General features: G+C 31.7%; 1 protein-coding gene across 1 annotated transcript; it reads left to right on the forward strand.

Moving 5' to 3' along the window:
• On the forward strand, positions 1-24,720 carry LOC111713492 (alpha-L-fucosidase). The gene is made up of 20 exons (XM_023488359.1): positions 1-71; positions 227-305; positions 4,647-4,733; positions 5,151-5,188; positions 5,900-5,976; positions 6,770-6,834; positions 8,234-8,317; positions 8,659-8,744; positions 9,824-10,010; positions 10,143-10,153; positions 12,873-12,988; positions 15,228-15,338; positions 17,061-17,125; positions 17,784-17,805; positions 20,456-20,533; positions 22,204-22,291; positions 23,009-23,089; positions 23,263-23,340; positions 23,673-23,749; positions 24,610-24,720. The coding sequence occupies exons 2-20, from the start codon at positions 278-280 to the stop codon at positions 24,647-24,649; spliced, it is 1,419 nt and encodes a 472-aa protein (XP_023344127.1). The 5' UTR covers positions 1-71; positions 227-277; the 3' UTR covers positions 24,650-24,720.
• Positions 24,721-25,096: the final 376 nt, after the last annotated feature.

Below are 25,096 nucleotides of genomic sequence, written 5' to 3' on the forward strand. Positions count from 1 at the left end.
TAACTGATCTCAGTAATATCAAATAGTAGATAGGAATAGCCAGCGCTTCAGTAAATTTTGTAAAAGTAAAAGTATGATTGATTTTCAACCTAAACATTGAAAAATATCTCAAAAATAAAAGTATTTTTGTCAATATTAATGGGATATGGAGGGCAGGAAAGATTTAAGAAATATAAAGATGTAAATGTAAAGATTCTTTGTGACGCAAAAGTACATGTTTATTTAGACCCACAGCTGTGCACAGTACTAAAATAACAGTGCAATATACACTACAAAAATGTTAAAAACTGGAACCAAAAAACCAGGTATTTAAAAATACAAATTTTAACTACTAATAAGCATCATGATAAAGTGCTATCAAGGATTCACAACAGAAATCTTTTTACACTTTTAAGACTTTTCTATGTCAGTTTATTCTAGAAATCACTGCATGAAATAAGATCAGTTTATTCTAGCAATCACTGTATGAAATAAGATCAGTTTATTCCAGCTATCACTGTATGAAATAAGATCAGTTTATTCTAGCGATCACTGTATGCAATAAGATCAGTTTATTCTAGCGATCACTGTATGAAATAAGATCAGTTTATTCTATCGATCAATGTATGAAATAAGATCAGTTTATTCTAGCGATCACTGTATGAAATAAGATCAGTTTATTCTATCGATCAATGTATGAAATAAGATCAGTTTATTCTATGTATGAAATAAGATCAGTTTATTCTAGCGATCACTGTATGAAATAAGATCAGTTTATTCTAGCGATCACTGTATGAAATAATATCAGTTTATTCTAGGAAACACTGTATGAAATAAGATCAGTTTACTCTAGCGATCACTGTATGAAATAAGATCAGTTTACTCTAGCGATCACTGTACGCAATAAGATCAGTTTATTCTAGCGATCAATGTATGAAATAAGATCAGTTTACTCTAGCGATCACTGTATGAAATAAGATCAGTTTTTTCTAGAAATCACTGTATGAAATAAGAAAAAAGTCTTTATCGTCAAAGCAAAAGTTGTGACAGTGTAAAAGTTGTATTGGACAGTGTGTAGATAATTGGTATAATTGATCTAACTTAATATAGAACTTATAATTGTACACCTAGATATATACAACTAGAGGCCCTTAGTTGCCTGGCACCTTGTAAACCCTAGAAATTGCGTGCCCCATTCTTTTAATATTGTATGCATGTAGAGGCCCCTTCAGCCGTAGATCATTTGAATTACCGAGCGGTGTCAACCTTTCCGGTCCCAGTTTGTACTGTACCTAGCTCTATGAACATTGAACAGGACTAGCCGGTGCAACAAGGTTGACGCGGTCAGACTTTATGCTTCATATAGGTTAAATTTACTTTTACTAAAGGGGCAGAGGTGCGTGGTAAAATTCGTATCCACAAATAGAGGCCCCTTGCCCCCTAATAACCCATAAAAATGTTCTCTCTTTATGATAAAAAAGTTAGGTTTTTGGCGGATTCTCAATTTGTTTTAATACTGACATTTTTTGGAGCCATAATTTTTAATTCAGTATAGTAGTCATGTTTCAGGCACCACAACACAATATAGGCCAAACATTTTCAGCTGTTTGGACGATTGATCCAAAAATCTTTAAAAATCTAATGGTTGCAAGCCCTAACGCAAAAATTGTAAGGAATTTAAATACTGAATCTAGAAACAAGATGAAAATTTTTATAACAGTCTGAATCTATGTAATATTTATATACATGAAAAAAGTAAATATATATATGATAATATAACAGCAACAAAGAAAAAAAATTTTTAAAATAGGCCATATATACCATATATACCATATATACCATATATACCATATATACCATGCAATTAACCAATTATGGTTAATATTTTTCCCTTAATTCTTTTTATTTTAGGTTTGTACTATTGATACTTATATACGATATTTATAACCATCAGAACTATTTAAACATGCAATAAATGTCAGCTGTTGATATATATGTTATTGTGTGACTAGAAAGAATAAGAATATCGGATAAATACAAAAAATTATTCTCCTTTAAATTTTTTCCCCTAATCATCATCATGCATGTATCTATATATGTAAAGTAGTAATCTCTGTTTGTCTGTTTGTTTAAGAGATGATAACCAATGAACCCCTTGACCGATTTGCCTCTGTGATTGGGGAACTCGGTAGAACCACGGGAAGGAAATGAATTATAAGATGAGTGAGTCGACTGTCGTTGAGAAAGCTTAGCTTCTAGGCAATGCTGGGTTCCCAAACTAGTTTAGAATATTTCCATCTATTCTTTCAAATATATTATTTTTGTATTTTCGTATTTTGTACATATATATCATGCAGGTTAATAAAGGGACTGTACACGTTATTTTATGTTACCCTTCATTGATAGAGTGGCATGTCGGATTACCATCAGTGGCCTTAAAAGTGTTGGTCAATAATGAATAATATATCCATGGACCAAGTGTTATGAATCGGACATATGCCTTTCTTTCTTTTCATTTTAATAGAGGAACACTTGAAATATCAACGTCAGTCCCTTTAATCTTAATAATACATGTTTGGTGTGTATGTTTGTGTGTGAGTAGATGGTGTGTTTATGGTAACTATATAACTGTGTACAAATTAAAACCTAATAAAGCAATAATTGAATAAATGAGATATATGGTTTATATATATATAATTATAGCTGTGTATATATAGCTAGCGTCTACACTATAAGATAAAAGAACCAGAAACCAACTTTGCCGGAAAATGTTCTCTGTAAAAGTTACACAACTCAACTTAGAATTTTAAAACCAAAGAGAATAGAATATATATTAGAGTGGAATTTACTAGAAAAAAGTGTAAAACAGCCATTTTGTTGTACTGTTTCCATAATGCAGTATGTACTTCACATATTTGTGCTATATAACCTTTTGGGCCCTGGAACATCATGTTATAGAAAATCTAAAATTAATATTAAAAGAAAACCAAATTATGAAATAGGCTGGTTTCATAATTGACCAATGATCATTTTACATAGACTCTATGCCTTTCACTTTACAAACCATGATTTTCCGTTATAACTATAAATCAAATGATGTTTTTTCTTCACCTAATTCATTTTATAAAGATTATTTAGTAGCTTTTAAACATTCGAAATTGAAATGGATAGTCTAGGAACATACTGTATTAATCTACTCTACTGCATATAATTTGTGAACATTTAGATGATTTGTACACTTTGAACTCCCTTTCAGGCTGAAAGGGACTGAAAAAAATCATACCGAGGGATTGTCTAAATTCCACTCTAATATATATTCTATTCTCTTTGGTTAAAAACTTAGAACATTCCCATGGTTCTACCAAGTTCCCAAATCAATATTTTATGCAAATGAGTCCAGGGGTTTATGAGTTATGCTCTGACATCCAAACAAACAAACAGAGATTAATACTTTATATTATACTAGTTTGGGAACCCAGCGCTGACAAGGTTACAAAAAGTTACTCCCGCCGTTTACCAGCACATGAACGATTTTACAGGGAAACTTAATTTTCGGTAATTCCCAAGTTCCCCAATCAAAATTTGAGACAAATATATGTCTTGGGGTTCATGCATAGAGAATAGAATATATAGAGAGGAATTTACTGGAAAAAAGTGTAAAACGGCCATTTTGTTGTACTGTTTCCATACTGCAGGTGTACTTTACATATTTATGCTATATAACCTGTTAAGCCCTGGAATATCATTTTATAGAAAATCTAAAATTATTTGACCAATTATCATTTCATATAGACTCTATGCCTTTCACTTTACAAATGAAGATTTTCCGTTATAACTATAAATCAAATGATGTTTTTATTCACCTAATTCAAAATAAAGTTTATTTAACAGTTTAAGAAATTGAAATGGATAGTCTAGGGAACGTACTGTATTAATGTACTCTACTGCATATAATTTGTAAACATGTACATGATTTGTACACTTTGAACTCCGTTTCAGGCTTAAAGGGACTAAAAAAATTCATACCGAGAGATTCTTTTAACTCCTCTCTATATATTCCATTCTCTATGGGTTCATGAGTTATAATAGGACAAACGAACAGACAGACAAACAGAGATTACAACTTTATCTATATATAAATTTAGCTTTTCTGAGTGGGTGTTTGTCTGTTTGTTTGTATCCAATAAACGTCAAAACGGCTGAACCGATCGGGCCCAAATTTCGTGTGGGAACTCACGTGACCCCAGGGAAGGTTTATGAATGATCAAAATTTTAAAAATTGTGTTTAAAAGTTTTTTATTTTTGTAAAATTTTGAAAATTTTGTTTTTGTTTTATACTGTACAATGAAAAGATGCTCGCAGATAAGCCACAATTAAAAGTTGAAATAGAAGATGGGCGCGAAGCGCCATAAAAGCCTTGTACTGTACAAAGAGAAGTTGCTCACAGATAAAGCCACAATTAAAAGTTAAAATAGAAGATGGGTGCGAAGCGCCCTAAAAGCTTAGTATACATAGAAGTAGATAGAAGAAAATATATTTGCCTTGTCTGAGTGTTATAATGTCTATTTATCTGTATCCAATAAAAGTAAAACAGCTGAACCGAGCTGGCCAAAACATGTTGAGGAAAGATTTGTGGTCCCACTTGTTATAAAGATGTTTATTTACAGTTCTTGGAACTGGTTTTACTGTACTGCTTCTGTTTGTTTGTTGTTGTTTGGTGGAGAGCCGCTATCAGCCGACCTGGGAAAGTTTAGGTTTGTTTATTTAAAAAATATATTTATATATAATATATATATATATTTGTAATGTTAATTTCAGAAACTAGAGCTGATCCATAACGGATAACGTTAATTCAATTGATCATTGTGTTCTTTCTAATAAATAGAGGCATCACATATTATCAATACGTTTCTATTTTAATATGAACTTGATATTTATTTAAGCTTTTAATGTGACGCAGCAAAAATTTTAAAGACTTTTGTATATATTGCTTCTGCAGGTCTGAATACTAAAAACCGGAAACTAATTTTTGAACAATAAAATAACCCTTAAATAATTATTTACAGTATTCATTACATTCAGCCTGCAGGATTTCAGAAACAATTGCACGAAATTTCTTTATGGGTAACCCTAGTATATATGTTACTTCCAATTTAATTTATCCATTTTAGACACTCGGCCCCTGCCATCCTGGTATGACGAAGCAAAGGTATAAACTGAATTGTGCAATGATCTAAATTTTTCACATATTTCGCCTAATTAGGATTGGTTTGAATTATTTGCGGATTTTATTCCCTGCAATTCGGAGATTAAAAAATACCTTTTGAAGCAGAGAAATCCCGCCAGAGCTGGAATTTATGTGTTTTATACCCAGAATCCAGGTCGGTTGATCTTGATATCCATGCTCTTTTAATCTGATGATGAACAAACCTTGATTTCTTCATTTCAGTTAGTTCTGCAGGATTAGATTACCACTGGATATCGAAAAATAGATTAAATTAATCTGCAGATTAACAAAAGATATTGATATCTACTATACAAGAGTTCCAACCTTAGAAGTCAGAAGTTTTGTGTTCTGAATCTCAGGGATCAAGCATTGATCTCCATTCTTATTTTATATCCCCTGATGTTTTTATACCATGCAGAGATAACTTTAATAGAGGAATCAACCAACTATTCTCAAATTCAGAGTTCAAAATGGATATCAAAATCAATCGTTCAAGGCTAAAGATACTCTACACAAAAGATCCAAAGTCGGCTAGGATTACAGAGTATAGCTATAGAGGTTCAGTGTCTATGGGTTTAATGATCTATTCTGTATTCATTAAGGCGGACGTCAAAACCAGTATTTTATATAAAATGTTTATTGCACGTATTTTTAATAATTTCATTATCAAGATGTTTAAATATATTTATTTAGATCGGTGTATTTATGCACTGGGGTCCGTATAGTGTCCCTGGAGTAGCTAGCGAGTGGTTTTGGTTTCAATGGAAAAGGTAATCTTCATGTTATTTTAGATGACAATTTGCTCTGTTCGAAAAGAAAAATATAGTCAAGTTCCGGTGAGCTAACCCCCCCCCCCCCAGCCGCAAACGCGCTGCTCCTACAATGTCCTAGTTGCAGCGCTTAAATCAGATTACAAATCTACATCCCACTTCCGGTCTTATATCATAATCATTATATCGTTCGATAATTGTCTCAGCGTTTTTTGTATGTTGCCCCTAAATCGTTTAAATCGCCAATTATTTTTTAGGAAGTTTTTGCGTATAATTTGCAATTAAAAATGTAATTACCATAAATACCTTTTATCTTCAGTCTTTCAGCTGATTAATTCCGTAATTGTGGTATTATCAAAAGATGTGTTAATCATATAAGATCAAGTTCATCAAAGTCGCTTCTTGTGTGGGTTACCCTGTACATATGTTATGTTTAAAGGGAGTGTTCGCGAAAAATGAAAGGGGGTAAAGGCTTAATGCGATAAAAAAGCGCTTTTGATCGCTACTAATCTTACTTCTATCTGTTGCATCAATAAGGAGAAAATTGTTAAAGACGTCTCATACCGAATAACTTAGCGTCCATACAAATTGAGAAAATTGCAACATACGACTTAGACCGTAAAAAGTTCAATTTAATTTCAAACAAATCATTCAGATATTACAACCATCGATTATCTTTCGCCACATATGTATATATTCAATATTTTATAAACTTTGTTGTTAAACTGTCTCTATATCGTAATCTAATGTTAATTACTTAGTTCAACTTTCTTAATTATACACTTTTTGCTAGAAATGATCCAAATAATGCGGGAGACCAGTCTGTTGTACAGTACATGAACAAGTACTATCCACCAGGTAAATGTACTCTGTAAACTGTACAGTACATGAACAAGTACTATCCACCAGGTAAATATACTCTGTAAACTTTTAGTACATGAACAAGTACTATCCACCAGGTAAATGTACTTTGTAAACTTTACAGTACATGAACAAGTACTATCTACCAGGTAAATGTACTCTGTAAACTGTAAAGTACATGAACAAGTACTATCCACCAGGTAAATGTACTCTGTAAACTTTACAGTACATGAACAAGTACTATCCACCAGGTAAATGTACTCTGTAAACTGTACAGTACATGAACAAGTACTATCCACCAGGTAAATGTACTCTGTAAACTTTTAGTACATGAACAAATACTATCCACCAGGTAAATGTACTCTGTAAACTTTACAGTACATGAACAAGTACTATCCACCTGGTAAATGTACTCTGTAAACAGTACAGTACATGAACAAGTACTATCCACAGGTAAATGTACCCTGTAAATTGTACAGTACATGAACAAGTACTATCCACCAGGTAAACGTAATCTGTAAACTGTACAGTACATGAACAAGTACTATCCACCAGGTAAACGTAATCAGTACATGAACAAGTACTATCCACCAGGTAAACGTAATCTGTAAACTGTAGTACATGAACAAGTACTATCCACCAGGTAAACGTAATCTGTAAACTGTACAGTACATGAACAAGTACTATCCACCAGGTAAACGTAATCTGTAAATTGTACAGTACATGAACAAGTACTATCCACCAGGTAAACGTAATCTCTAAATTGTACAGTACATGAACAAGTACTATCCACCAGGTAAACGTAATCTGTAAACTGTTACAGTGCATGAACAAGTACTATCCACCAGGTAAACGTAATCTGTAAACTGTACAGTAAATGAACAAGTACTATCCACCAGGTAAATGTAATCTTTAAACTGAACAGTACATGAACAAGTACTATCCACCAGGTAAACGTAATCTGTAAACTGTACAGTACATGAACAAGTACTATCCACCAGGAAAATGTAATCTGTAAACTGTACAGTACATGAACAAGTACTTTCTATCAGATACATTACTTTGCAAATATCAATCAGGTACATGTACTCTTTAAACGGTACAGTACATGTACAAGTAATATAACGGCAGATAAATGTACTCTGTAAACTGAACATGAACAAGTACTATTCACTAGATACATGAACTCTGTAAACTGTACAGTCCTTTAAAAAGTACTTTCCACCAGGTACATGTACTCTGTAAACTTAAAGTACATGAACAAGTACTTTACACCAGGTACATTTACTCTGTAAACTGTAAAGTACATGAAAAAGTACTTTATGGCTAATTAAATATAGTCTAAAAATTGCTTTACATTTTTTTATCTTAATGAGATATCGATTTGTTTGTTTAGATTTTAAATACCAGGAGTTTGGTTCCCAACTCCGTGCAGAGTTCTTTAATGCAACAGAGTGGGCAGACATTGTCGCTAGTTCAGGTCAGGGGCGGAAACTTTTAATATTAAACTCATAACTTAAACTTAGTTTCAATTACACTAATAAACATCATAGTTCACTAACTGTTTATATTACTAGGATCAAAGTACTATGTACTAACTAGTAAACATCATAGTTCACAAACTGTTTATATTACTAGGAGCAAAATACTATGTACTAACTAGTAAACATCATAGTTCACTAACTGTTTATATTACTAGGAACAAAGTACTATGTACTAACTAGTAAACATCATAGTTCATTAACTGTTTATATTACTAGGAGCAAAGTACTATGTACTAACTAGTAAACATCATAGTTCACTAACTGTTTATATTACTAGGAGCAAAGTACTATGTACTAACTAGTAAACATCATGATGGGTTCTCTAATTGGCCGAGCTCCAGAAATTTTGGCTGGAATTCCAGAGTAGGTTTTTCTCTTTAGATCTTATCTGATCAATTCTACCTCCATCCTAACCAATCTTACCTCGATCCTGATCAAGCCTACCTCCATCCTGATCAATCTTACCTCCATCCTGGTCAATCCTACCTCCATCCTAACCAATCTTACCTCGATCCTGATCAATCTTACCTCCTTCCTGGTCAATCCTGCTTCCATGCTGATCAATTCTACCTACATCCCGATCAAACCTACCTCCATACTAATCAATCCTACCTTCATCCTAATCAATTCTACTTCCATCCTGATCAATTCTACCTACATCCTGATCATTCCTACCTCCATCCTGATCAATCTTACCTCCATTCTGGTCCATTCTACTTACATCCTGATCAATCCTACCTCCATCCTGATCAATCTTACCTCCATTCTGGTCAATTCTACTTACATCCTGATCAATCCTACCGCCATCCTGATCAATCTAACCTCGATCCTGATCAATCTAACCTCGATCCTGATCAATCCTACCTCCATCCTGATCAATCCTACCTTCATCCTGATCAATCCTACCTCCATCCTCTTTAATCCAACCTCCATATTAAACAAACCTATCTTATTCCTGATGAATCCTATATATTAATATTATAGGACTAATCCTGATGAATCCTTTATATTAGAGTGCCTGGCGTTGGCCGTAAAATTTAAAAAAAACGACTTTTTAGTAACCTTTGTTACCCCCGGAGAAGTAGGCCAGCCACAACAATTTCTCGTCCGAGCCACATTCTTCTAATTTTCTCGTCCGAGCCACCTCGAAAAAATCTTCCTGCGATTATTATTTGTTTTAAAGATTATAATTCTTGAAGATAAAACTATTTTAAAGCTGAAGTGTCCGGCGTTACCCGTAGAATTAAAAAAACAACTTTAAGATGTTGAAAACATTTTTTTTTGGATTTTTTCAGCCTTTGTTATCCCCGAAATTCCCCTGGGTTCCCTCGAAAAAAAATGTCAGCCCAGTCGGTTCAGCCGCTTGTCCGGCTAGAGGGAACATATATACGAATGTCTAGTTTTATCATATAGAAGAAGAAGATATAGGACTATATATTAAGGATATAGGACCTAAACGTGATGTTATTGGTGAGCTTGCTGATGCGTTTAGAGCTGATGGAAGAGTAGAGTTTGGTCTTTATCATTCTCTCTTCGAATGGTTTAATCCTCTATATTTACAGGTGGAGACGTTTTCTCTTTTTTACTTGGATTGGACATATAGAATAATAATCATGTTCTCAGGAAATTGCAATAAATTTTAACAGGAATCTTTATGTCCGATACAGCAAATAAAAAAATATGTTTTTATTAGCAAAAATTTTTGGAAGAAAAAACTCAGGTTAGTAATAACTTTGTAAACCTCAGGTCATTAATAACTTTATAAACCTCAGGTTAGTAATAACTTTTTACACCTCAGGTTAGTAATAGCTTTATAAACATCAGGTCAGAAATAACTTTATAAACCTCAGGTCAGTAATAACTTTATAAACCTTAGGTTATTAATAACTTTATAAACTCCAGGTTAGTAATAACTTGATAAATCTCAAGTCAGTAATAACTTTATAAAAAAAAAGTTGTTTGAGCACTTTGCGTCTTTCTTAAATGGACTTAAGCAGTCACTTTTGTAAAGAACCACAATTGAGAATTTAATCAGTTCTTTTAAATTAAAACTCTCGACATCTAATTTATGGATGATCACATAAAGATTGTAAAGGACAATGCACGGTAAATCCTGCATTGTCATTTTTGATTGAAGGGCAAGAGTCACTTGAAATTATGCTAATAGGCACGCCTTGTAAATATTTTCTCTTTAAAATGTTACTTTTTCTGTGAGAATAGTTTGTTTGTAGATTTTTAAAAAATAATTTTAATTTGAAAAAAATCGAAAAACTTGATTTTAAAATCCACGGCAAAATCGAAATTTTAATATATTTCACCATCGTTAATAGTCCAGTTTACTATTATCTTGTTAAAGGGACTGTAAAGGAAAAATGAAAGGGGGTATAGGCTGAAAGCTAATCACTTTAGCTCTTGATCGCGACCCATGAAAGTTTTATCTGAAAGTTTAATTTGAAAAAAGATCGAAAAACTTGATTTTAAAATCCACGGAAAAATCTAAATTTCAATATATTTCACTATCGTTAATAGTTCATTTTACTATTATCTTGTTAAGTGGTTAAATTTTGAATTTATAATTGCTAGGTTTAAATAAAAAATCTTGATTTGGAAATTAAATTTTTCATTTTTAATTAAATTCTAGTTTCTGAGAATAAATTATTTGAAATCTCCAGAGACGCCTCTGAGCCGGGATTATTTTTCTATTAAACGAAAACCTTTAAATACAGCATCAAGTGTTATTTATTAAAAACGAATAATCAAATAGAAAATGATTACTTTTTTATTACTGAATTAACCAAGCACCTCAACTGTTGCACATAAAGACGATTTATCAGATTTGATATTTTTAATATATTATTTCACTAGAACTACATATTTAATCAATTTATTCATACACAATGCTAATTCTTTTAAATAAATTTGCGTTTAAGGATTCTTATTGACTAGCTTCATCTGAAAACTTAATCTCTTTTCAATATGTTAGTTCTATACTTCAGCAAAATTGGATTCTAATGGGCTGCGGGGGGGATTATTATTTATTTATGTTATTATAATTTTTTTTCTATGTTTGTTTAAAATACTTTTATTTTGATCGAAAAAAAACTAGAAAAATTAAAAATCACAGCAAAAACTTTTTGATACCCATTTCAATAACATATATAGTTTTATTCAGTTTTACTCAAATTGTTTAAAAGCAGGTCGGTAAAGTTACTTAATCACCCTGTTTCAGGGTGATTAAATAACTTTATCACCCTACCATAAGACAAATTAGGTATGAAATTTGAAAGCAAGGTAAAAAGTTACTTTTTTGCCTGGTTGTAGGGCGATAAAGTCACTTAATCACCCTACAACGGAAAATATTACGTGTGATAAATTCCATCAAAATTGAATTAAAGTATCAGTGATCATGCATTTATCTTATTTTAGTTGTGTAGAAAACGATCAATTCATATAACCTAACAGAACATAACCTAACCTAAAAATATATAAATCTATACATCTCAAATCTATGAATAACACAAATCTATTGGAATTCATCAATGAATCTTCAACAAAATTTAATCGGGAGGAGATTCTCTCTTTCAGCATTTAATTAAATGTATAATATATTCAAATTTGGTTTTTGTTAAACTATGTCAGGCTAGAAGGGATTGTGATGGCATATCCCACCATAGGTCAAGAAGCTTTTGGACACCTCCTTAGCTTCATGAATTGAATTGAATGGTAGAATTTGTAAACGTATTTGTATGCAAATTGTCTATTTACTATGTGAAGCTGCAGGGTGACCGCAAAAGGGGGTTAGAATTTCCAAACACTTAAAATGATTTAAATGACTTGCTATTGTGCTCCAGCATTTATCTTTTAATCTAAAACGGAGAAGCTTAAGTTTCTGATTGTTCATTAGTTTGGTGTCAAAATATGTCGAATATTCGTAAATCTCTGATTTTCTGAAATCCAACCTAAGATTTCAGCAACTCAGGATTCTATGTGCGATTTGATGGACCTTGGAAAAAGGCCAATTCTTTGCATGGCAGCAAATAGGGACCACTTTGAGAAATGATTTGCTTTAAAGTTTATTTGCAATTAAATAATGTCAATATTTGTATGGTGAATATCCAATATATCCAGGTTGTATGGTGAATATCCAATATATCCAGGTTGTATGGTGAATATCCAATATATCCAGGTTGTATGGTGAATATCCAATGCATCCAGGTTGTATGATGTATATCCAATATATCCAGGTTGTATGATGTATATCCAATATATCCAGGTTGTAAAGTGTATATCCAATATATCCTGAGCTGAAAACTTTAGAATGGTGGATATCAGGATTAATGCTTAATCCACTCTTTTTCTTAATCTCCAGATTAAATATGGCTTGTTTTCCTCATGAATTTAATCTCCAGATAAGTCAACAGATCGGGATTAAGGATATCCCATTCTAAAGTTTTCAGCTCAGGTTGTAAGGCGAATTTCCAATATATCCAGGTTCTCTGGTCGGATGGAGAATGGGAAGCTCTGGATACCTACTGGAGATCAAAAGAGTTTCTTGCCTGGCTTTATAATGATAGTCCAGTCAAGGATACTGTTGTAGCCAATGATAGGTAAAGAAAAATATACGAGATAAAATATATATTTAAACAAGTATTAATATCAAGTGCATTTTGTCAAAAAATATAAATAAATAGAGTTCTATCATCTGATGTTCCTTTCTCGAGAAATTGATAAAAAACTTTGTCAAAGTTATACCAAAACAAGAATCTAAGTTTTAAACGGATTCAGCAAATACGCAACCAATCTGAAAACTATGATATCCCAGAGGAGCCTGAGCAACTAAGGTTTCCTCCTATTAATATTTGAATTTAATAATTTTTAATCGATATAATTGATAATATGTATAATGTATATTGTACAATTGATATGTCTGTATCACGGGACCAGAACTTCCACCAATTGCAGTGCAGTATCATTGTCACGTGATATAGGAGACACGTGACAATGATATTATGATACTGCACTGCCATTGGTGAAAATTCTGGTCATGTGATACTGCAACGTTTCAATTATAGTATCCATTATATCTCTTAAAAATGCTAAATATGATTTGTTTAAAACTTGGAATATTATACCAAATCTCATATATATATATATGGTTTGGTATAACTTTGACACAGTTTTATATAAATTTCTCGAGACAGGAACATCAGATAAAACTCTTATATGTTTCGATCAACTTCTAAAATGCTTAGGTTTCAGCCTTTACCCCCCTTCATGTTTCCTTAACAGTCCCTTCATTATTCAATAACGCGGACAGCCCCTTTATAAATATTCAATAACACGGACAGTCCCTTAAATATTTAATTATACGGACAGACCCTTAAATATTCAATAATACGGACAATCCCTTAAATATTCAATAACACGGACAGTCCCTTAAATATTCAATAACGCGGACAGTCCCTTAAATATTCAATAACACGGACAGTCCCTTAAATATTCAATAACACGGACAGTCCCTTAAATATTCAATAACACGGACAGTCCCTTAAATATTCAATAACACGGACAGACCCTTCAATATTCAATAATACGGACAATCTCTTAAATATTCAATAATACGGACAGTCCCTTAAATATTCAATAATACGGACAGTCCCTTAAATATTCAATAACTCGGACAGTCCCTTAGATATTCAATAACTCGGACAGTCCCTTAAATATTCAATAATACGGACAGACCCTTAAATATTCAATAATACGGACAGACCCTTAAATATTCAATAACTCGGACAGTCCAGTCCCTTTAATATTTTAATTTCTATCAGTGAACAGTTTTTCAATTAGTTATAAGAAATCAATATTCAATGGATTTATTTTCAGAAATTCAGAAATTAATTTTATTAATTTTTTCTCCAGAAGAACGTAAGTTTTAGTTATAATTATTTTTGCTACAAAACCAAAATATTACAATTTAATTTTATATGACATTTACTGATTTGAAGCAGGACCACAACCAATCAAAAAATAAAGATTAGACCTATTATCAGTCTTTTCTAATCCTTCCATTGACTTAATACCTAGTGACAACAATATTTATTTTTCTAATCCCACGTTATTGTCCCGGCCGGATTTCATGTAATTACGTAATTATAAAAATATCTTTAAATTACTCAACGCAGAGCAAATAATTCTCGACCAGAGTTCAAAAATTTTGTGCAAGAAATCTAATGTATTTACAGTGACAACTTATACATTTGAAAAACTAGTGCTTCGTTTTTGGTTTAGCTTATTTTAATTTAATCCTTCGGACGACAAAAGATACGGCTAACTGCTTGATCCTGGGATTATTATCCCTGACCTGAAAACTTAAGAATGGTGGATAAAGAGATCAATGCTTATTATTATTCTCCGGATTAATTGACCGAACGGGATTAAGGATATCCCATTTTAAAGTGTACAGCTCTGAGCTGGGAACTTTTGAATGGTGGATATCGGGATTAATGCTTGATCCACTCTTTTTCCTAATCTCACGATTGAATAATGCTTATTCTCCTTTTATTTTCAATCTCAAGATTAATAAACCTATGGGGATTAAGGATATCACAATCTTAAGTTTTCAGCTCTGATCGTTTGATCTCAATATCCACCATGCGGGCACTTTTAATTTAAGGATATATAAAAAAAACTTTCCATATCTTTCAGTTTAGTTATTCGTCCCCTAATTAAAGTTCCCTTGAACTCCTGACTAGGTACAATTACCATGCGGGATATCGAATACAGATTTAATAAATCTGCAAATGTACATAAAGTTTCCAAGTTTTCTATTTGTTTATTTTGTGTCAGGTGGGGCCGAGATATTCTCTGTAAGCATGGTGATTTCTACACCTGCACAGATAGATACAACCCAGGGGTTCTACAGAAACATAAATGGGAGAATGCTATGACAATTGACAGGTATTTCAGGTTGATGAATCCTATTTTAATGGATAGTTCTTGCAAATAAGATAGTTAACGATTCATAATGCTATTACAACAGTTGTTAGGTACTTTCCTAAAATAAAATTTCAATGGTATTTCCCAAGTCTGTCCTAGCCGCAGCCTGTGATGCCTCAGAAGGCCTACTAAGGTTTCCAACGCAAATGGATTTAACCTGCGAGCAATTGCGGGCCCTGTAATTTCCTCGCAATTTTGTGCTTTTCCGAGTAAGACGAGAACAGTAGCGCGCAATTCCGCGCAACGGAATTCCGATTGGATATCCTAGGCCTAACATAACCCATGGGACGTTGCCACCTGGGAAATTGTCACTAATAAAGTCGCCATTGGAAAAATGTCTTTGTGGAAATACCTAACTGCACCTTACAACATTGTTATAGAAACAACTATCATTTTGTTTTAAATAGCGAATTAAAAAATCGTTTCAAATAAACGAACATTTTTGTTCATAATTATGAACAAAGTGTCAGAGATATCTCACATATTTTAGTTATTGTATTCATTTTCAAACACAAAATACAAAATAATAATGTATGGTCCAGCTAAAAACAAAGAAAAAAGAAAATTTAATTGAAAAATTAATTTTTAATAATTTTGTTCTGATCTGTATTTGTTGAAACAAACTATAATGCATATTGTAATCATAACTGAATATTCATTCATTGTGCATTTACAAGTAGATAATTAGTCAGCTCTCAAATAATCAAACATTTTCAGAAATCCATTTATTAAACTTATAAATACATTCAGCAAAGGTAGCAATGGATTGTCCTTGACTGCAGTAGCCTTTGACATCCAATCATTAGCAGTAGGGTGTGAATCCATACTCTCTTGACAGATTTAATAATTCCAAAGGTTGTTCAAAGGTTTCGGCACTATTTAGTCCTTGACTATATTCCTAAAATGTTGTTCGTAACTTCGAATAAAATGTTTTAGTGTCGAAATACTTTCTTTAATTTAGGTATTACGGACAAAATGTTAGATTTTTCTCTCACTTCAATTGTTCATGGTTCATTTATTTTTTACATAAATATTTTCATGGAAAATTTTATATCTAAAATAGAAAATTTAATTTAATTTTTTTTAAAAACTTTTTTAGAATTCAAGTTTTTATTAAAGTTTCATTATTTGTGGTAAACCCTGTGTTCAGTTTTCATCTGCTCTTTACATTTCAATTTGTTTAAACACTGTGTTTAACTATATCCCAGGATTATCCGTTAATACCACTTTTCCAGAGTATTCTCAAAACTTGAATTCTTTAATTTATATTTTGTTCGTTTATCTTAAAGGGACTTATTAAGCATATTTAAAGTGGCCTGCCATATCAATGCCCGATTCACAGCAGTACCCTTCAAACCTTTATCAGATCAATAATGTGGAAGATAATTTCGTTTTTTTGGTTTAAAAAATTTGTATATATATTTGTTTTTTTGCAGTAAAAAAATGCGCAACTCACTTTTATAATGAAACAACAATTGAAATAATCCGTTTTCAAAATTATTAACATTGATATCTAGTTCATACTTGACCAGGCAAAGCTTTTAAGGGTACCGTTGTAAATCGGACATTGTCATCTATGCATGAAGGGTCACAAAATGATGTTTACTGCAGTCCCTTTAGTATACATTTTTATTGTCAAAATCATCATTTTCAACAGGCCAGCTTCATTATAATTACTCCTAGGAAAAGTTGGGGATATAGAAGAAATATGAACCTTGAAGATATTCTAACAATGGAGGAATTAACGGGTAAATAAAAAATCATTAAAGAGAGTGTTCGCTAAAAAAGGGGGAAAGGTTGATATCGAATTGAAACCAAATAATGCAGCTAGCTCTGTGAATATATATGGACGCTACGTTCTTAGACGTGTTGAACCATTATCTTCTAATGGTCGCAACAAAGAGAAGTAAAATTAGTAGCGATCAAATTCGAAAATAGTCTATACCTCTTTCATTTTTCGCGAACACTCCCTTTAAACTAATCTAACATCTCAGACAATGGGGTTTAAAGTCGAAATTCCAAAACTGCTTTTACTTTAATCTTTGTACCGCTCAGAATTGTGCTCAATAGTACACAACACAATTGCGTTATATTAAATAGCGATAATGTCGCGCCTTTGCACGGTAGTAAATTTAATTGTTATGATACATTCGAAATGCTTGAAAGATGATTTAAGCATATGAAGACGTGTTTAAGAACGACCAAGAACGACTGATTTGGCTTCGTTGAAGTTTTTTTCTCTGGAAGAGCATAATCAAAATAAGTAGTTTAATTCTTGTTGATCTTATCATTCTTCTTTTCANAAGAAGGATCTTTTAAAATCAAATCTAGGAGATTAATAAAAAATGTCTGACTGACAACTTATTAACTATTATTTCATTGAAAATTTAATAATTTTATTTTCAGAAACTCTGGCAATGACTATTAGGAATAAATACAATGTATATTTTTATTTAGACTATATATTGCCTACTATGGTATTAACTTTATAAAAATGAATACAAAGAAGAAATGAGTTTTTTAGCAAAAATGTCCTTGATAAAAAAATTATTGAAATTCTAAAGATTTAAAGTTTTTTCCCATTAATTATGAAAAGAACTTAATATAAAGGTAGGTAATTATATCAAGATAATAAAGACGACTTTATATTTTAGTTTTAATTGTTAACAAGCTTTTTTATAATTAAAAGCTTACACGTAAATAAAGAAAAGCTTTTTTTGACAACTTCTTTTTTTCCTGTGCTTTTGTGTATTCATGCTGTTTAAAAGCTAGATATAAATCTAAATTCAAATCAAAAGTCGTCTTCTTTATATTAATATAATCGCCTACCACCGAGGTAGATGTTAAAATTCAATTGTGAGGTTTCCTTTTAAGATTTAAAAATAATATTTCACCTTTTCAAAGTTTTTGAAAACTGTCCATTTACACTAATCTCAATAAAGGGGATGGTTCCATTGAAAGAAATACAAAGGAACTGAGTTTTCTCAAAAAAAAAATATCCTTGATCTAAAGATTTATGAAATTCTAAAGATTTATGAAATTCTAAAGATTTATGAAATTCTAAAGATTTATGAAATTCTAAAGATTTATGAAATTCTAAAGATTTATGAAATTCAATTCTAAAGATTTATGAAATTCTAAAGATTTATGAAATTCTAAAGATTTATGAAATTCTAAAGATTTATGAAATTCTAAAGATTTATGAAATTCGAAAGATTTAAATTTTTTTTCCATGACATAACACGATGAAGAGATATAAACGTGTAGGTCTTAATTCATATTGTATATACAAGATTTAAAATTTAATTGTGAGGTTTCCAGTTAAGATTTTAAAATTATTGAAAACTGTCCATTTACATTAATCACACTAGAAGTGTATGGTTCAGTTGGTTTGACCGTCTATAGTGTGTTTGTAATATGGGTAAAATTGTTCATTCGTGATTTGTTACTGGTTACCCACAAAGGATGAGACTGTAAAGACGATTTGAAACTCTTCAAACATGAAGATTTGAAACTCTTCAAATATGAAGATTTGAAACTCTTAAAACATGAAGATTTGAAACTCTGCAAACATGAAGATTGGAAACTCTAAAACATGAAAACTTTAAGGTTAACATAAGTCTTTTGCCTTACAAACAGTCCTTAAATGCTTATTTGATGATTTGAAAAAGCTTACAGACAGTTTTAATTTCGTAGATTCGTCTCTGAAGATCCATCCTTTGTGGGTAAACCTGCAGGTTAAAATTTAAATAAACGCTGAATTGCTATAGTTGGAAAACTGTAATTCTTTAAGGACGTGGTTGTAATTTCAGGTGCCTGATTCACAATGGTACCTTTAAACCTTTATCTGATAAAACGTGGAAGATACAGAGTTACCCACTAAGGACGAGTCTGTAAAGACGACCGGAAACTCTTAAAATGTGACAATACTAAGGTTTTATTATGTATTCTGTCTCTAATGGCGTATATAATGAATTTGCAAAGAAAGAAATAAGTTAAAAGTTGCAGGGAATCATAAATATAAGGAAACAGAGAGTATAAATTTCGTACAATCGTCTTTGAAGTCTCATTCTTTATGGGTAGATCTGTATCAATATATTTTTAGCTTGAAAACGAAAAGGTTTTAATCGTAATAATTTCTTCCATTGTTTCTGAGGCAGCAAATTTGAAGAAGATGATGAAAATCTGATACGTTTTCGATCAGATAAAGCTTTTAATGTTACCGTTGTGAGTCAGGCATGCTAATTTTTAATGGAGAGTTGCTTGCATAGATAAAGATAGATTGCGCATAAGACGACATTTCTCATCTTGAAAGATATAAATGTACAGAGATGTTTTAAAGATATTCCTATTATATAGATTAACTAGGTCGGTCGTGAACATTGGCTGTTCTTATGTCATTGAGTACTTGTGGTGTACATGAGCTCTGTAGAGAGAAATTTAAGTTAGTTTAGTCCTTTTCATGTCCTTCTTCAGTTCTCGTCAATATGATATATTGCTCAGTGAAATATTGTTGTTCAAATAGTTCCATTCCCGGAGTTATTTTACACTCTATTATGAAAACCATTAGAACACCTAACCACCCCGCTTATCATTGAAGTACACTTTGACCCCTAGAAGTATGAGTTCGCGAACTGTACAATTCTTGGTGATTTTGCGTACATAAGCTATCTATGTTTATTTATTTATCTATGGATAATCCTATGGTTATATTATGTATTCTGTCTCTAATGGCGTATGTAATGAATTTGCAAAGAAAGAAATAAGTTAAAAGTTGCAGGGAATCATAAATATAAGGATTACAGAGAGTATAAATTTCGTACAATCGTCTTTAAAGTCTCATTCTTTATGGGTAGCACTGTATCAATATATTTTAGCTTGAAAACGAAAAGGTTTTAATTGTAATAATTTCCTCCATTGTTTCTAAAGCAGTAAATTTGAAGAAGATGATGAAAATCTCATACATTTTTGATCAGATGAAGCTTTTAATGTTACCGTTGGGATTCAGGCACGTTTTTCATAACGTCTATAGTCCTTCAGAATAAAGAGCTAAAAAAAAACTAATGTATTTTATAAAGTTGTGGAGGTAACCTGTTAATGAATGTTGGACCAAACAGTCAAGGATCTATAGATACAATCTTCCAAGAAAGATTAAGGTACAAAAATATAAATATTCACTAATAATCAGCGTTTACGATCAATTTCATTTCGACTCGGATTCGATATAAGCAGATTCGGTCCAACCTTACAAAATCAATTATAGTTAATAAGAAACTATTTTCTATTAAAATTATTAATATTTATAATTATATATCTATTTTTTTCTGATATTGTTTCTCTTATAGTACAGCCGTCGTCGTATATTTCAATACAACGAAGATAACTTTCGATTTGAATTTTTAATTTCGACCAAGCTTTCAAACAGCATGGAAACAAAGAGAAGCTGGCAATTAACAGCTTCTCTTTGTTTACTTGTAAACTTGAAATTTGAAAAAAGCTTGCTGGAAATCAGATTTTAAATGGTATTGATATAAAACGCCAACCACTGTAGGACAGGATAGGAAATAAATTATTTTGTTTCTCCTGTTTTGAAGCTAAGTTAGGTTAAAAATAAAAATAACAAGGAAAGAGAAAATAATCCTGGTATACTGGAAATCATAGATTATTCAGATACAACACAAGATGTGTACTTAAATTCAAATTAAATATTAATTCTGCAATTACTTCTTTTATTCAAGAGCTATAGAGAAGAACAAACATGTTTTGAATTTCTAATATATAAACGAAAAAATACTTGTTTGTAAAATCAAAACTAGAGGAGCCTTTATAAAGTAAGCACTAATGAACCAGAAGATTCACTCAGAACACTAAACTAAGCTAGTAGGGTAGGTAGTAGGCCGGGTTCTGTAAAAAATCTTGCCGCCCCATCAAAGTTGAAACCGAGCCGGCATAGGATAGGGCTCAGCAGGTACTTGCCGCGCGTCACTGAGTCCAGTACAAGATGTCGGTCTGGTCCGATTTCAAATTGACCCTAGTCCACCATGCCCGTCCTTCCGAAACTGTGTATTCAATTTGTCTAGTATTAACACATGTTTCAACACACTAATAATATATAACACATGAACGGAAACATCCTCCGCATAGAATATCACTTGGGTTTTTTTACATATTATAATGCACATGCACATACATGACCCAAATGGACTCTTGTTGTAATTTCAAGTGACCCTCCATTTATAGAGGTACCCTTCAAACCTACAACTGATTATTTAAGCGGAGGATATCGTCGTTTTTAAATCTTGAAACGGGTATTCATTCATAGACCCCTGGATAATAATTCATGTGTTCCACTAAAAAAACATGCTACTTGAAGATCGTTTTTTTTCTCTGATAGAATTTTCAACTTTCATAAGTCAACCTAATTTTTTAGGTAACAATTTTGAATCAGAAGTAAAAAAATACCTCTAGTCCTTGAACTTCAAAAACGCGGTCTGTCTTTTTTAGCTTTCAAAATTGCTGGAGAATGGAGAATTTGTGCAGAATTCCATTTATTAAATCAAACGAAAATTGCCTAAATCTGAACGATTTTACAAGCAAAATTCTTGAAACAACAAAACAAAATAGCCCTAGTCCTGGCATTTCCAAAAGGTGGTATCATCTTTTGTTGGTAACCCTGTATGTTCGATTATGTAATGTAATGGATATCTAATATGTACGATTATGTATCGCACTGCACTGAGACTACTGTACTGTGCTTCATATCTAATTTCTACGATTATGTACTGTACTGCTTATATCTCATAAACGATCATGTACTGTACTGCAGACAAATGGGAGACTGGTTGAAGGTGAACGGTGAGGCTGTGTACAGTTCTATTCCCTGGACTGTACAGAACGATACAATTAACAGCAAGGTAAAATTAATAAATAATTTAAAAAAAGAGTTTATTATTGATAATTACTCTTTCTTAAAAGAGCTGATTGCGTCATTTTCAGTGACCTCGATACAAAGATTGCATCGGTAATTAACCTTGAAATCTTTGTCGCGAGCTCAAATTAGATATCAATGTTTTTGTTTCTCTAAACTGTTTTTTTTCATTTGTGGTTTCTCTGTGAAAGTGGTCTGGTAAACAGTATATTTTGTTTACGTCAGGTATACAAGTATATTCTGTTTAGGTCTGGTAAACAGTATATTCTGTTTAGGTCTGGTATATAAGTATTCTGTTTAGGTCTGGTAAAAAGTATTTTCTGTTTAGGTCAGGTATAAAGTATACTCGGTATAAGTCTGGTATTCAGTATATTCAGCTAAGGTCTGGTATACAGTATATTCTGTTTAGGTCTGGTATTCAGTATATTCTGTGTAGGTATGGTAAACAATATATTCATTTTAGGTCTGGTATACAGTATATTTTGCTTAGGTCTGGTATGCAGTGTATTGTTTAGATCTGGTATAAAAAAAGAGTTCTGCTTAGATCTGGTATACAAGGATATTCTGTTTATGTCTGGTATACAGTGTATTCTGTTCAGGTCTGGTATACAGTATATTTTGTTTAGGTCTGGTATACAGTATATTATGTTTAGGTCTAGTATATATATTGTTTAGATCTGGTATACAAGTATATTCTGTTTAGGTCTGGTATACAATTAGGGTAGATAAGCAAAGTGGAACTCTTGTATACGGTATACTGCTGGATTGGCCTCTAGACAGACAGGTTACTGCATTTACTTATCATTATTTTTGTTATTGTTATTGTTATTGTTATTGTTATTGCTATTGTTATTGTTATTGTTATTGTTATTGTTATTGTTATTGCTATTGTTATTGTTATTGTTATTGTTATTGTTATTGTTGTTGCTATTGTTATTGTTATTGTTATTGATTAAGGTTGAATTGGGTAGTCCTGAGCCTACAGCAAATACCAAGATTAGTATTCTTGGTTCCAATACAACAATCAGCTGGAAGGTAGGAACACAAAGCTTAATCAAAAATGTTAGGATAAAAAATTGAATTTTATTGTAATTTTGTATTCTGAATATGGGAATAATGTGATTAACATCAACAACTAATATTTAAAGAAATAATAATTTTTTTTTTGACAGCTAAGCTTCTTAAAAACTGTTTTTTCATTATCACCCCCTTTCCTCTCTCTTCAAAAATAAATAATATTTAGGGAGGAAATAAATAAAATTTGATGTGAAAAAATTCAATATTGCGTCCACTTTTTCATGTACCATTCCGGGGGCAATGGACACTGGGGAACATCTAATAATTAAAACTACATTTTTAAAATATAGGCCAAAGAAGGAGGAGGGTTGAGTTTGGAACTTCCGCCTAGAGATGAAATATCAAGCAATTGGGCCTGGGTTATCAGGTAGTTTATACTTTATATACAGTATACGGTATAGTTATCAGGTAGTTTATATACAGTATACAGTATACAGTATACAGTATAGTTATCAGATAGTTTTTATACAGTATACAGTATACAGTATAGTTATCAGGTAGTTTATACTTTATATACAGTATACGGTATAGTTATCAGGTAGTTTATATACAGTATACAGTATACAGTATACAGTATACAGTATAGTTATCAGGTAGTTTATATACAGTATACAGTATAATTATCAGGTAGTTTATATACAGTATACAGTATAGTTATCAGGTAGTTTATATACAGTATACAGTATAATTATCAGGTAGTTTATATACAGTATACTTATCAGGTAGTTTATATACAGTATACAGTATAATTATCAGGTAGTTTATATACAGTATACAGTATAGTCTCTACGCAAATAGAGGAATGCTCGATTTCTAACTCTACCCTTTAATTAAACAACGAGGGTAGACAGGGTAGAGGGTAGACAACGTGTGTTTATCTCTAAAAAGGTGTTTAATTGCTATAAAACCGGAGTTTACGCTAGCGTACATTATGAACTGAACACAGTTGACACTACTTTATAATCCTTGAAAATCCATATTTTTCTATGGAATGTCTAAAATTTCTAAATTTTATTCCTTAAATATAAAACAAAGTGTTCATCAATTACACGCGTTTTTGTATGAAAAAGGGAAAGTCCATAATCAGTCAAATGTTTAAAGGGCACTGTTGTGAATTGTACATGCCATTTTTACAAATGGAGGGAAACTTGAAGCTACGCCAACACCTCCTTTAAAGATTTAAGAATCACATGGAATTTGGTTAGTAATCCCTTTATAATATTTCAGGTTGGAGGAGTTGGGTAATGCAGGAAATAATGTTTGGTGAAAAACTCAACACAAATAATATAATGCTTTTATTTAATGAACAAATTATTAAATATAAAATTGAAAAAATTATGGAAACATTATCATGTTTAAAATTAAATTTTTTTTTCATATTTTGGAGAAATGTCTAGAATAATCAATTAAATCAACTGCTGATATGCTTAATATTATATACACGAAAACGAAAACTTACAGTTGAGAGACGACTTGAAGATAGTCTTTGACAACTTTGATTCTTAAAACAATGACCTCAAAATTTCCCTAATCCTGGTGTTTTCAAAATGTGGTCTGCCTTTTCTATGCTTTAAAAATTACCGCGGAGATATAGAATTTAGTTTAGAGTTCAATTTACCAAATAAAAGTAATAATTTTCTAAATATAAACGAAGTTAATCATATCTCAGAAATCTTAAAAGCAAAATAAATGCAGGACACATTTTGAAAATTTC

Source organism: Eurytemora carolleeae, unplaced genomic scaffold (assembly GCF_000591075.1).
Source record: "Eurytemora carolleeae unplaced genomic scaffold, Eaff_2.0 scaffold1428, whole genome shotgun sequence".
Classification (NCBI taxonomy): domain Eukaryota; kingdom Metazoa; phylum Arthropoda; class Copepoda; order Calanoida; family Temoridae; genus Eurytemora; species Eurytemora carolleeae.